Source organism: Nycticebus coucang, chromosome 18 (assembly GCF_027406575.1).
Source record: "Nycticebus coucang isolate mNycCou1 chromosome 18, mNycCou1.pri, whole genome shotgun sequence".
NCBI lineage: Eukaryota > Metazoa > Chordata > Mammalia > Primates > Lorisidae > Nycticebus > Nycticebus coucang.
In genome coordinates this window covers 65,067,852-65,081,538 of record NC_069797.1, presented here as the reverse complement: position 1 = coordinate 65,081,538, position 13,687 = coordinate 65,067,852, and the positions used below count along the sequence as shown (strand labels likewise).

The window sequence follows — 13,687 nt, the reverse complement described above, 5'->3', positions numbered from 1 at the left end:
CTCTCTAGTCTCCCCCTTAAAACTATGACAGAACATTTGGTTTCTGATCTGTTATATTCTCTAGGTTATAGGTATAAATTGGAGCTTACAGAAAGTAGAACTCTATTTTTTGTGACAACTTAGTTAAAGAGCAGAGTCTCACTGGGTCTTACTTGTTTCTTTTAGGCTGTAAGCTGTTCTTCATATCGATGACAGAGGATTTTATATGATAGCATTTGAATTAAATTTCTCTCCTCAAAATTCCAGCTTTATTCTGATGCTTAATATAATTTAAATTGTAATATCCAAGAGCCTCTGTCATTTCTGTTGACATTTCTGCCAATATAGAATGTTTAAAGATCTTTGTTCTAAGTCCATAATGCTTTAGTCTTTTAAAAACATTTTAATTCATTGTCCTTTGTGTCATTTGTAGGTAATCACAGGGCCTCAGATCCGCCCTGGTATGACGGTGATTAGAACACCACTCCAACAGTCAACACTAGGAAAGGCAATTATTCGAACACCTGTGATGGTACAGCCAGGTATTCATCCATCCAGCATTATCATTTTAATTAAACAGCCAGTCTAGGGAATCTGTAATACTCTGTGTTTGGCATTCTACATACTATAAAACAGCAATTTGAAATCAGACTAAACTTTTAACCTATTGTGAAATGCATCCAGATACATTCATTTTCAGCATTGCCAATAAGATAAAAAAAGGTTTAAATATGCTTATGAAAAATCTAAAAGAAGTAACTAATAAATGGTATGTGTAGGTTTAAATAATTAAAGTAAAGAAAGTGAGCAAAGAAAGCAGTCTGTATGGCAAAAGATGGAGAGAAAATGAAGGAAATAGCAAATAAACATAATTTTTGCAAAAACAATGCCAGACCTTCTTTTATCACAATTAATAAGAGTAAGTTAAAACTACTATGTTAAAAATTGAAAGCCGAAAAGATTGAAGGGGGAAAACTCTATACATGTATGAGAAACATATCTAAAATCGAATTACTACAAAAGTTGAAAGAAAAAATAAAAAGATGAGCAAAGATACGTGAAATAAAGAAGAAAAGATGAAGATAGTCCTGCTAATACAGGACAGAGTAGAGTTCAGTATTTTATGTATTTATTTATTTGCCAGGAATACTGTGTTAAGAAAGAATTCAGTATTTTTAAAAAGCAGAAAATAATTATGACAATGAGTTTCATTTTATATGGGTTTAAAGACAAAGATTGAATGAAGACATAATCCTGAATCTTTATAAATTAAATAAGATGTCATTAAAGTATATAAAGCAAAACTATTTGAAACCAAGGAATCACGAGGAGCATAGTAAACTTCAATTAAACTGTGTATCAACTTTTGTAATTTCAGAAATACACATTCATTTTAAATATTTATGGGCTATCTGATGAAAAAACGATCCTTGAGGCCTAGATAAAACCTTCATAAATTCTAAGAAGGAGAATGTATATGACATTAAGATATTACATTGATAATCTTCACTTGCTTGGGAAATTTTTTAAATGTAGTTTCTAAGAAACTTTTGATACCTTTTAGGTTAAAGAAACATCCAATATGTAATTACAGACAAATTATCCAATAGCAATGTTAAGTCCTGATGCCATAGCTGAACTCAGAGGCAGATTCAATTCATTCAACAGATCCTAGAGCATCTACTCTCAACAATTTGAAATACATTAGTGAATAAAATAACCTAAGAAACCAATATTCTTAAATCTTAATCAGAAATTAGAAAAAAAAATAAAAACAAGGAGCAGTGCCTGTGGCTCAAAGGTGTAGGGCATCAGCCCCATACACTGGAGATGGTGGGTTCAAACCTGGCCCTGGCCAAAAACTGCCAAAAAAAAAAAAAAAAAGTCTTAAAAAAGGAGGAGGAAATACAAGTATAAGTAGTAATAATAATAATTCCAAAACAGAAAAGGCAAAAATAATGTAAAGAACTATTGTTTTGTAAGTCTATTCTAGAGAACAGGTTGGAAAATGCCAGTTCACATAATTAGGAATGAGAACGTACAATAAAAATAGAATGAGCTTTTTTTAAATCAAAAGATAGTTTTGGGCGGCTCCTGTGGCTCAGCGAGTAGGGCGCCGGCCCCATATACTGAGGGTGGTGGGTTCAAACCTGGCCCCAGCCTAACTGCAACAAAAAAATAGCCAGGCATTGTGGCAGGTGCCTGTAGTGCCAGCTGCTCAGGTGGCTGAGGCAAGAGAATCACCTAAGCCTAAGAGCTGGAGGTTGCTGTGAGCTGTGATGTCACAGCACTCTACTGAGGGTGACAAAGTGAAACTGTCTCTAAAAAAAAAAAGATAGTTTTGTATAGGTGTCCTTGTAGTGAGACTTTGAGAGTTTTTACTATGCATACTTGGGAACTAATCTATTTGACTGTCAAGGCATAATTAAATACTGTGTTTATAAATTGAAAGTCTCAATAGCTCATATCAAAGTAAGAAATTTCAAAAGTTGTTATTCATAAGGCTACCTACAAAAAGAAGTTCTGGATCTTGTGAATTTATGGGTAAAAAAAATTATTTCAGATAGTTGGAAACAAATAATTTCCTTATGGACCATAGTTCCAGATTATGGGGGAAGGATAGATAAAATCCTATCGCAATTATAATAGGAAACATAGCAAAGTCTTTTTCTCTTTAAAGGCAGTCTTCTGTGCCTAAGCACCGTTCAATCCAGAAAAAAAAGGAAGATTGATTATTTCAGTTAATGCTGCAGGTAGTTGATAAAATTCAGTATCTGTTCCTGTTTAAAACTTAACAGCTGTCAGGCAAGTAACTAAAGGGAAAGATATAAATAATGTATAGGAGAAAATTTGTAGATGATAAATGGGTAGTATACCTAAAAAAATTGAAAAGTTTGGTAAATTGCCAGATAAACTATAAGTATTGATAGTACCGTAGTTTAGAGAGACTTGGTTGAGAAATGCCTTATGTAGCTGTAATTATATGTATGTCTATCCATATGTAAATCTATATAGCTTCCAAAGCAATAGGGTTTTGCCACTTCTCTTCCCTAAAGTCTTGAATAACCCAGTAAAAATAGGGCTTGTATAATGAAGTGCCCAACTCTGCCACCTGGCTGTGCAGTGCTTATTTGATGTAATTTATCCAAAGTCTGCCGGCAGTTGGAATGTATTGATTATTTACTCTGTGCCAGGGTATATGCACTTCATACATTGCTTTCATGGGGTCTTCATATAAAGTATCTACAAATAATATCCCCATTTTACAGATGAAGATTTTGGTTTTGTTAGGTTTTGGTTTTTTTGTTTTGTTTTGTTTTTGCTAATTGAAACTCAGAATGTTGAGTTTTTCTCATGCTGTATTATTACTCTGGGTCTCAAACTAGATTTGTCTGATTCTCAAATCTAGATATTTATTTATTCATTCAGTAGATACTCAGTACTACGTATGTACCAGACATTGTTCCAGGCCCAGATGACTGTAGTTTTGAACTAATCAGACAAAATAACTTCCCTCATGAATCTTATAGTCTGGTGGAAAAGATAGACAATGACCAGATGAATTAAGAGTGTGTGTGTATTTCTTTAAATATATTATTACACATAATAGTATGTGAATTTTACATATATATATTATGTTAAATAATGATAACTGCTTAGAAAAACAGGGGAAGGGGATAAAAATGTTGAAGAATTAAGAGTTTGAGAACGATTTTCAGGGCGGGTTGAAAGTTTAGAAATCATGGCCAGAGAAGGACTCCCTAAGAAGGTGAAATTCTTAAAAGACCTGAAGGAAATGAAAGAGCTGTGTAGATACCTGGGGAAAGAGTTTTCATGAAGAGGGAACAGCAAATACAAAGGCCCTGAGGTGGGAGTGGGCCTGGTATATTGAAGGAAAAGGAAGGTAACCAGTGGGTGGGGTGATTAGAGAAGTTATGATCAGACAGTGAGTTAGGTGTCGGGTGTTTCCACGTGTATACAGATCAGACTGGAACTAAACCTTCTTCCTGCCACCGCACTAGCCTTTTGTTTTTTTTTTTTTTAGAGACAGTCTCTCACTCCGTCACCCTCAGTAGAGTGCCATGGCGCACAGCTCACGGCAACCTCCAGCTCTTGGGCTTAGGCAATTCTCTTGCCTCAGCCTCCCAGGTAGCTGGGACAACAGGCGCCCGCCACAACGCCTGGCTGTTATTTGTTTCAGTTTGGCCAGAGCCAGGTTTGAACCTGCAACCCTCCATATATGAAGCCGGCATCCTACTCACTGAGCCACAGGCACTGCCCACACTAGCCTTTCTTAAGATGTACTTCACACACCTGAGAATGTAATCAGAAATTATTAAATTTTTGAATTTGCATTTTGACCTAAACATAAATTAACATATGGATATTGGGGATCTTCTCGGTGACTACCAGAAAATCAGTTCTTTTCTCTGTGTTTATGATGCAGTGTATCAGAGTGTTTGTCATGTTTTATTTCTCAAATGCAGTGCAAGGACCTAGTGTTGCGGTACAGTATTCTCAAATTAAAGCACTTGATCACACTGTGCTGTATTGTCTGTCAGTTAATCTTGAATAAATAGATGAGAGTAACCAAGAAAAGTTTCAAAGGAGGAGCAATAATGGAAAAGAGGCACTTCCGAGTGCTTATAATATGTTAAAGCATGTTACAAAGCCACCAAAATTAAGAGCATGATACCAAAGGAAGAAACACAGGTGCAATTAAAGAGGCATTATATATGAGAATTAGCTGTATGCCAGAGGCCTCATTTTGAATCAGTAAATTATACAAGAATAATTGGTTTATAGTGGGGGGGTCAATTAGACTTCTGACTTACAACATATACCATGACTTAGAACATACCTGGGAGGATATATCTAATGAGAGAATGCAAGAGACCTTTCTAAGCAGTAATCAGAGCCTTCCCTCCTCAAAAAAAAGATTGGTTTATTTGACCCTATCATACTTCAGTGGTGATACCTGGGTTGGCAGAGTTCAATGAGATGAGCGTGCATGGTGGGAGTGTGATTTGGTGTAACCTTTCTATTTTAGAGTTCAGTTCAGTACTGTTTTCCTACTGTGAACCCAGTAACATTTGGAGGAGTTTATTTTAAAGAAATCATCAGAAGCGGGTGGCGCCTGTGGCTCAACAGAGTAAGGCGCTGGCCCCATATGCCAGAGGTGGTGGGTTCAAACCCAGCCCCGGCCAAAAACTGCAAAAAGAAAAAGAAAAAAAGAAATCATCAGAAGCATATTAAAGCATATAAGTAAGGATTTCACTGTGGTGGTGTTTTACAAAAAGGAGAACTATTTTGAATGTCAAAATGCGTTCAATTTTATACATATACAGTAATAGAAAACATCAGTCATAGAGAGAAACAGAGAAAGGTTTATGTGCAGAAAGAGGCAGGAAGTAAATATAAAAACCTGAGGAATTTAATGTTATTCATTGTTTTTTATTTGTATTTATTTACTTATTTTTGAGATAGTATCTCAGTCTGTTGCCCGTGCTGGAATGAGGTGGCCTCTTCATAGCTTACTGCAACCTTAAACTCCTGGGCTCAGCTGATCCTCCTGCCTCAGCCTCCCAAGTAACTGGGACTATAGAGACCTGCTACCATAACCAGCTCATTTTTTTAACTGTTTATAAAGAGAGGGGTCTCACTGGGTTGCTCAGGCTGATCTCAAACTCCTGGCCTCAAGGGATCCTCCGGGTTCAGCCTCCCAAAGTGCCCAGGATTACAGGAATAATGCGGATGGGGGTATTAATAATTAATAATTAGTAATGAGTCTGTAAATGTCAAATTAGTTATCAAATAATTACTCTCAGCAACTATTGCACAAGGGATTTCTACTTGCTTTTTGTCTAGTTTCAGGAAAAACTGAAGTTTTTGGAAGACTAAAGCCATTCAAGTTTAACTTCATTTATTCAGTAGATATCTGTTGAACAATTACTGTGAAAGCATTTTTTGAACACTTTGCCCTAGTTTTAAGGATACAGTAGTTCTTGCCCTCATAGTTCTCCTGAACAGTCTATCAAATAGCTGTAAAAGAATTATATTTATAAATGCACCTGGTCCAGATACTCCAGATTCTTTATTTTATTTAAAATTCTTTATTTATTTAAAATTCATATGAATTTGAGGGAGGATTGAATGAGTTTTAAGAGTTTGAGACCAGCCTGAGCAAGAGCAAGAGTTCGAGACCAGCCTATCTCTACTAAAAATAGAAAAAATTAGCCAGGCATTGTGGTGGGGGCCTGTAGTCTCAGCTACTCAGGAGACTGAGGCAGGCAGATCCCTTGAACCCAGGAGTTACAGGCTGTTGTTAGCTAGGCTAGAGCTAGCACTTTACCCTAGGCAACAGAGTGAGACTCAAATTCCATTAAAAAAAGTTTTTTCATATGTATTATATACTAAATTATCTTATTTTCAATATTCCTAACAAAGGGCAACCTTGTAAATGACATTCTACACATTCTTTTTTGTCTTTCTGATTATCATGTTGGCTTTTATAGGAAGAGTATTGATTGCTTTTTCATTCTACTACAGAAAGCAAAGGGCTGAATAATGGTTTTCAGTGAGCTGAATGAAAATAGGCTCACTGCCTACCAGGCTGGTCTTTGGGTGTGACCATATGTCTGAATGTATCCTTGAGCTATTGGCATCCTAGTGTCTTTTTGAAAATTGAAAAGAATACATTCATCTGAAGCACTGAATAATTGTGATTCAAAATAATGCTAAGGATAAGACTTCATAATGTTTTGCTATTTGTATAGGTACTCCTCAGCAAGTGGTAACTCAGATCATCAGAGGGCAGCCAGTTTCCACTGCAATCTCTGCCCCTAACACAGTTTCCTCAACACCTGTGCAGAAAAGCTTACCTCCAGCAACATCCACTGCAAATCTACAGTCCTCAACGTCACAGGCCCCTCGCCCTCAACAAGGACAGGTGAAGCTTACCATGGCTCAACTCACTCAATTAACTCAGGGCCACGTAAGTAATGTAGCCTTATTTTAATGTCATAATTATGTAATGTATTTTAATGTAATTAAAAGGCAGTCTTTTTTATTCTTGCTATAAGTTTAAAAACACACTTATTTTGGTGAGTTCATAAAAAATACTGATTTTAAGAAATGACTGTTTCCTGGACTCGAACAAAAATACTTCTTACAGGCAGGATTTAATAAACCCTAAGTATTTAACATTCTTAGCAAGCTAGAGCAACAAGATGGATAATGCTTTTATCCACTAAAATTTTATTAACTGGCCAATTTCCAAGGGAAAATTTAAATTTAACATTAACCTGCTTCCTTACAAGAATAAATACTGTTATCAGTCTTTTTAATACTGAGCAATACATTGAATGCCGTTCTCAGCAAAATTCCAAAAAATTTTTTGTGTGTGGAACTATATAAGCTGACTTTTACAACTTACATGGAAGTTCAAAGGATCAAGAATATCTGTGATACTCTTGAAGAGTGGGAGGATTTTCTGTGTATGATAACCTGATATCAAAACTATTTTTTTTTTTTTTTATTGTTGGGGATTCATTGAGGGTACAATAAGCCAGGTTACACTGATTGCAATTGTTAGGTAAAGTCCCTCTTGCAATCATGTCTTGCCCCCATAAAGGGTGACACACACCAAGGCCCCACCCCCCTCCCTCCAGATATCAAAACTATTGTACTGGACTTGCTGGTGGCCACTGCACAGATTGGATCCTGCCTGCTCTCATGCCTCTGCTGCTTCTGCAGCCATGCCTGACAAACCCGATGTGGCAGTTGATTGATAAATTTGATAAGTCAAAATTGAAAAAGACAGAAATGCAAGAGAAAAATCTATCGCCTTCCAAGGAAATGATCAAATAGGAGAGGCAAGCATATGAGTCTTAATGAGGCGAGCACTGCGAGTATGCGCTGTGCATTCCAGAAGCATCACCTTCGTGTTTCACTTGTTTGGCTGTTCGTAAGATGCAGTGAGGTTAGACCAAGTTTAAATGACTGCGCTGCCCTTTTCACATCACAGTATGAGGAACTTGACAACAAAGGCTGCACTTGCCTCTTCCTTTATGGCTGGCAGGAAGGAAAAGAACTTGCATTTTGGTGAAGGGAGAAGCAGAGCGGGACCACAGTGAAATCTAGAGTAACCAGGCTTTCCTGCAGGCTATAAAATGCAGTTTAATCAGAGCGCCATTTTCTTGTTTAAATGATTTTAATTATGGGAATGCACAATTTTTATTTAAAAACAGTTTTAAAATTATTGTAATTCTTGCTTCCGTATACTGATGTACAGATGCAAAAATAGGCTGGTAAACCAACAGAAGAGAATATAAAACATGACCCCTGCATATGTAGAAACTTGCTGTAATTCAAAGGTGACATTGTAGATCATTGAGGAAGAGTCAGACTTTCAGTAAATCATGCTGGGACAACTAAATATATGTGGCTAACTGAATTAGACCCCTGCCTCACTTTGTACATAAACTCAACTGTAACACACAAATACACACCATAGGTAATATGTGCATACTGGGGAAAAAAATGGGTTCCTCATTTTATTTTACCTTTAACTTAGGTAAGAGATTTGTTAGACCTTTCTTCTTTTTTTTTTAAGAGACAAGAGTCTCACTTTGTTGCCCTCGGTAGAGTAAGGTGGCATTACAGCTCACAGCAACCTCCAGCTCTTGGGCTTAGGCAGTTCTCTTGCCTCAACCTCTTGTGTAGCTGGGACTACAGGCACTCGCCACAATGCCTGGCTATTTTTTTGTTGCAGTTTGGCTGGGGCCAGGCTTGAACCTGCCACCCTCAGTATATGGGGCCGGCACCCTACCCACTGAGCCATAGGCACCACCCTTTTTTTTTTTTTTACATGTTGTTGTTGCAGTTTGGCTGGAGCCAAGTTCGAACCTGCCACCATCCGTATATGGGGCTGGCGCCCTACTCACTGAGCAACAGGCGCCACCCTTGTTTGACCTTTCTAAACTGAGTTTCTTACTTGGGAATAAGATAATAGTAATATTTCCTCTACCTGCTCCATGAAGTCACAAATGTGTTATAAGAATCAAATGAGATAATACGTGAAGATGCTTTGAAATTTGAAATATGAATATATAATGGTTTAAAATCCGAATTTTGTGAGACCATTGTTATTCAGTTCACTGCCCTTATACTATAGATTGAGAAACTGGAGGAATGACGTTGTTGATAGATGCCTAGCTGACCATTTGGGAGAACTTGAACTAGAACTCAGGATTGTTGATGTTTTTCCCACTAAGCAATATAAATATTACAGCTTATCTAAATACCTGCTGGTTCCATTACATAGATAATTTAAATACACATTTTCATTATATTAAAGGATTTTTTTTTTTAATATTAAAGGATCTTTGAAGCGTAAAAATGACTTAATAAAAATGCTATACAAGGTGGGTATGGTTGCACACACCTTTTTTTTTTTTTAATGGAGACAGAGTCTCAAACTGTCACCCTAGGTAAAGTGCCATGGTGTCATAGCTCACAGTAACCTCCAACTTCTGGGCTTAAGCAATCTTCTTGCCTCAGTTTTTCTATTTTTAGTAGAGATGGGGGAGGTAGTCTCAGTATTTTTTTTTTGCTCAGTCTGGTCTCGAACTCGTGAGCTCAAGTAATCTATCTGCCTCGGCCTCCTAGAGTGCTAGGGTTACAGCTGTGACCACCACACTCGACTTTTTTTTTTTCTTTCTTCCTTTCTTTCTTTCTTTTTTTTAAGCACATACCTTTAGTTCTAGCTGCTCTGGAGGCAGAAGCAAAAGGATCGCTTGAAGCCAGACATCTGAGGCTTCAAAGCACTATTACTACACCTGTGAATGGCCCCTGCACTCCACCTTGAACAGCAGAACAAGACCGTCTCTAAAAAAATGAAAATGCTATACATACAGGCTGATATTTTGTATCATATAACTGTTTGCATATTGTGTTTTTTTTCCACAGGGTGGCAATCAGGGTTTGACAGTAGTAATTCAAGGACAAGGTCAAACTACTGGACAGTTGCAGTTGATACCTCAAGGGGTGACTATACTCCCAGGCCCAGGACAGCAGCTGATGCAAGCTGCAATGCCAAACGGTACCGTTCAGCGATTCCTCTTTACTCCATTGGCAACAACAGCCACAACATCCAGTACCACCACTACCACCACTGTCTCCACTCCGGCAGCAGGTAGAGCTGTGGGTTTGCCGGAAATGCTGGGTGTTACTACTGCACGTTGTTGGGCTAATGGGTTAAATGAACCAATACTTCCAGGCTGAGCAATAGTGAGACCCCGTCTCTACAAAAACAGAAAAATTAGCAGGCATGGAGGTGCACACCTGTTGTTCCAGCTACTCAGGAGGTTGAGGCAGGAGGATCTCTTGAGCCTGGGAGTTTGAGGTTGCAGTGAGCTATGATGATGCCACTGCACTTTAACCTGGGCAACAGAGCAAGATCCTGACTCAAAAGAAAAAGAAGGAAACAAAGGAAAGAAGAACTAAAGCTTATCTTTGGGAGGATCTGCCTCAAGCCAGTGAGCTTAATGGTTGACACAGTCAGCCTCATGACATTTTGGTGCTTTCATTCCTTTTTCTTAGAGACTCCCTATTACCATCATTCTTCTACCTACCCCCATTCAGAAAAGATATAGAAAGGGGGCAAAATAATGGATATCATGGTGACTGAGTCATGGAGGTGGTCTCAGGGAGGGCACATACGTCTAGCTCATAACCTACGATGGAGAGCTGCAGGTCCAGAGCCACTTTGTTAGCCTCCTACTATAAGGCCTGTCACTAACTGCCACGTTGCCCTAAGGAAAGTGAGGCTTGGCAATTACTCTGAGCCAGAAGACCTGGCTGGCTTCCAGAGGCTACACCTTGTTTTGGAAGCCAGCCCTCTGGAGAGTTAGCAAACTGAATGGAGAACAGCCAAGAAACAGGGACCAGGCTCTGCAATTTAGGAGAGTCCTAACCAGAACATGCTATATGGAGCATTTTGAAGGCATAAATCTTCTATACTGAAATAAAGAATTCTCGACTCTAGAACATCCCCTTCAAATTCTTCTTTAACCACCAACTTATGTTCTAGAGTAATAGAAATCATTTGTCTTTCCTTTTCACAGGTACGGGTGAACAAAAACAGAGTAAATTATCACCCCAGACACAGGTGCAACCAGCCAAAACGCTGCCACCCACTCAGTCATCAAGTGTGAGTCCTCCAGAAGCCCAGTCACAAACCATTCAGCCTCCAGCTCAGCCCCAGCCCCAAACCCAGCCCCAATCCCCAACTCAACCTGAAGTTCAGACTCAACCTGAAGTTCAGACCCAAACAACTGTTTCATCCCCTGTCCTATGTGAAGCACAACCCACCCAAGCACAGTCATCCAAACCCCAAGTTGCAGCACAGAGTCAGCCTCAAAGTAATATCCAAGGACAGTCTCCTGTTCGTGTCCAAAGTCCACCACAGACTCGAATACGTCCATCAACTCCATCCCAAGTGTCTACTGGACAGCAATCCCAGGTTCAGACTACAACCTCACAACCGATTCCAATTCAACCACATACATCTCTTCAGATACCTTCCCAGGGCCAGCCACAATCACAACCCCAGGTACAGTCTTCAACTCAAACTCTTTCATCAGGACAAACGTTAAATGAAGTTACTGTTTCATCCCCATCCTGTCCTCAGCTACAAATACAGCAGCCACAGCCCCAAGTCATTGCTGTGCCTCAGCTGCAACAACAAGTCCAGGTTCTCTCTCAGATCCAGTCACAGGTTGTGGCTCAGATACAGGCTCAGCAAGGTGGTGTGCCCCAGCAAATCAAACTTCAGTTACCTATTCAAATTCAGCAAAGCAGTGCTGTACAGACTCACCAGATTCAGAATGTGGTTACAGTGCAGGCAGCCAGTGTGCAAGAGCAGTTGCAAAGGGTTCAGCAACTCAGGGATCAGCAGCAAAAGAAGAAACAGCAACAGATAGAAATTAAGCGTGAACACACCCTCCAAGCTTCTAATCAAAGTGAAATCATTCAGAAACAGGTAAAGTTATTAAGTAAAAGCAGCATGTTCAGTAGCTTGAATTATTGTGCTGTGCATTAGACTTAGTGTTTGGTTGAAAGTCATTGATGGTTACATTAGAAGAAGCACTGGATTGAACCAGAAAGTATTGAATGACTACTATGGTATGGAACTCTTCGTTGGACACATATACATAGTCAGCGCTTATTAGAAACTACCTGTATTTTGGAAGGACTAAGACGGGAAGCTTAGAGTTATAAGTTTTAAGCATCATCAATGTAGAACTTGAAGGTGTACATTTTAAGCCACCTCAGGCATCATAGCCATTTGTTTGAAGTTATTTATAGTTGTCATTTCTTAGTTTGCATGTAGACTACGCAAATTGTAGACAGACTCATTTGCATTTCTAGTGACACCTTTGTAAAAAAAGGTTTTCAATACGTATTATTCCATAGCCTAACTAAAAAGTGGCATCATGCAATGACATTTTGTCTTTACATTTTGGAGAAGAAATAAAGCAGTTTAAATGAGTTTTAATTATTTAACTAAAATCAAGTTGTGTATATAATACCTGTAGCATTACTGCAGAAAGCTTTCTTTTTATTTACGGTGTGCTCCCCTCAGCACTAGGCAGGAGTTTGAGTGTGGATTTCCGTGTCATGAGACCTTCATTCACTTCCTACGTCTTCCATTCACAGTCCATGAAACTCACTTATCTCCCCTGAGCTATATCCTCATTAAAACCCCTCTCTTTCCAGCTATACAAGATTATTGTAATATTTAAATTAGGTCATATATGTAGAAGTATTTTTTAAACAGCAAAGTGATTTTAAAGATGTAAAGGTAATATTCATGTAAAAATTGGTGTCATATGTGGTGTGTTCAAATGCACTGTTACCCAGCTTTCAGTACTGTGTGCTCACTCTATCAACTGAGAATTATTACAGTATCCATCTATCCCCTAATCTTTTTTGTAAGGGGGATGAGTGGCAGCTCTTTAAAATTAATGCCTGGGAGCAAAACATAATGTTAAAAACACGACCTTTGGAGATGGACAGCCAGGTGAAAATTTCAGCATATTACTTACTATTTAATCTAAAACAAGTCAGTTAATTTTTGTGTGTGTGTCAGTATCTCATTTATAGAATCATCTCTGTGATTCAGTGTTATGAGGAATAAATGAGGTATTGTCAGATAGTTAGCTTAGCACGGTACCCAGTTCATGGTAAGCACACAGGCCATCTTGTAGCTGCTCGTTGTATTTGTATTATGTTATAAAATTCTTACAGGTTCTTTGACAAATTTATGTGCTCAGGTTTCTACTGTTGTTATCTATATACTTACTTCTGATCATTATAAAATAAATGTTTTGGGCTTTGTTCTGTCCTGAAGGTGGTGATGAAGCATAATGCTGTAATTGAACATTTAAAACAGAAAAAGAGCATGACTCCAGCTGAAAGAGAAGAAAATCAAAGGTAGGGAAGACACAGGGTCTTGTCTATTCCTCTCTTCTCTTTAGCGTGCATGTGCACAGATTTCTGACTTTGTACTTTTTTTTTACCTTGATTGAAGTGCATTAAATGGGAACACTTAGTCCTCATAGTTGCTCATAAATGATTTGAATCACTCTTGGAAGCTTTCCTGTCACAGAGTTTGTGTTTCATCAGTAGAGGTATAGAAGAATCA

General features: G+C 38.4%; 1 protein-coding gene across 6 annotated transcripts in view; it reads left to right on the top strand.

Annotated features, from left to right (window-relative positions):
• Nucleotides 1-13,687, top strand: part of BPTF (bromodomain PHD finger transcription factor) — a 147,588-nt gene that overhangs the window by 102,631 nt on the left and 31,270 nt on the right. For 4 of the 6 annotated variants that reach the window (XM_053570806.1, XM_053570804.1, XM_053570803.1 and 1 more), the window contains 5 exons: nt 413-521; nt 6,756-6,973; nt 9,949-10,174; nt 11,106-12,022; nt 13,394-13,476. In XM_053570806.1, coding sequence (XP_053426781.1) covers nt 413-521; nt 6,756-6,973; nt 9,949-10,174; nt 11,106-12,022; nt 13,394-13,476 — 1,553 coding nt within the window. The remainder of the gene's footprint in view (nt 1-412; nt 522-6,755; nt 6,974-9,948; nt 10,175-11,105; nt 12,023-13,393; nt 13,477-13,687) is intronic. The other 2 variants (XM_053570807.1, XM_053570805.1) reach the window with 1 other exon arrangement.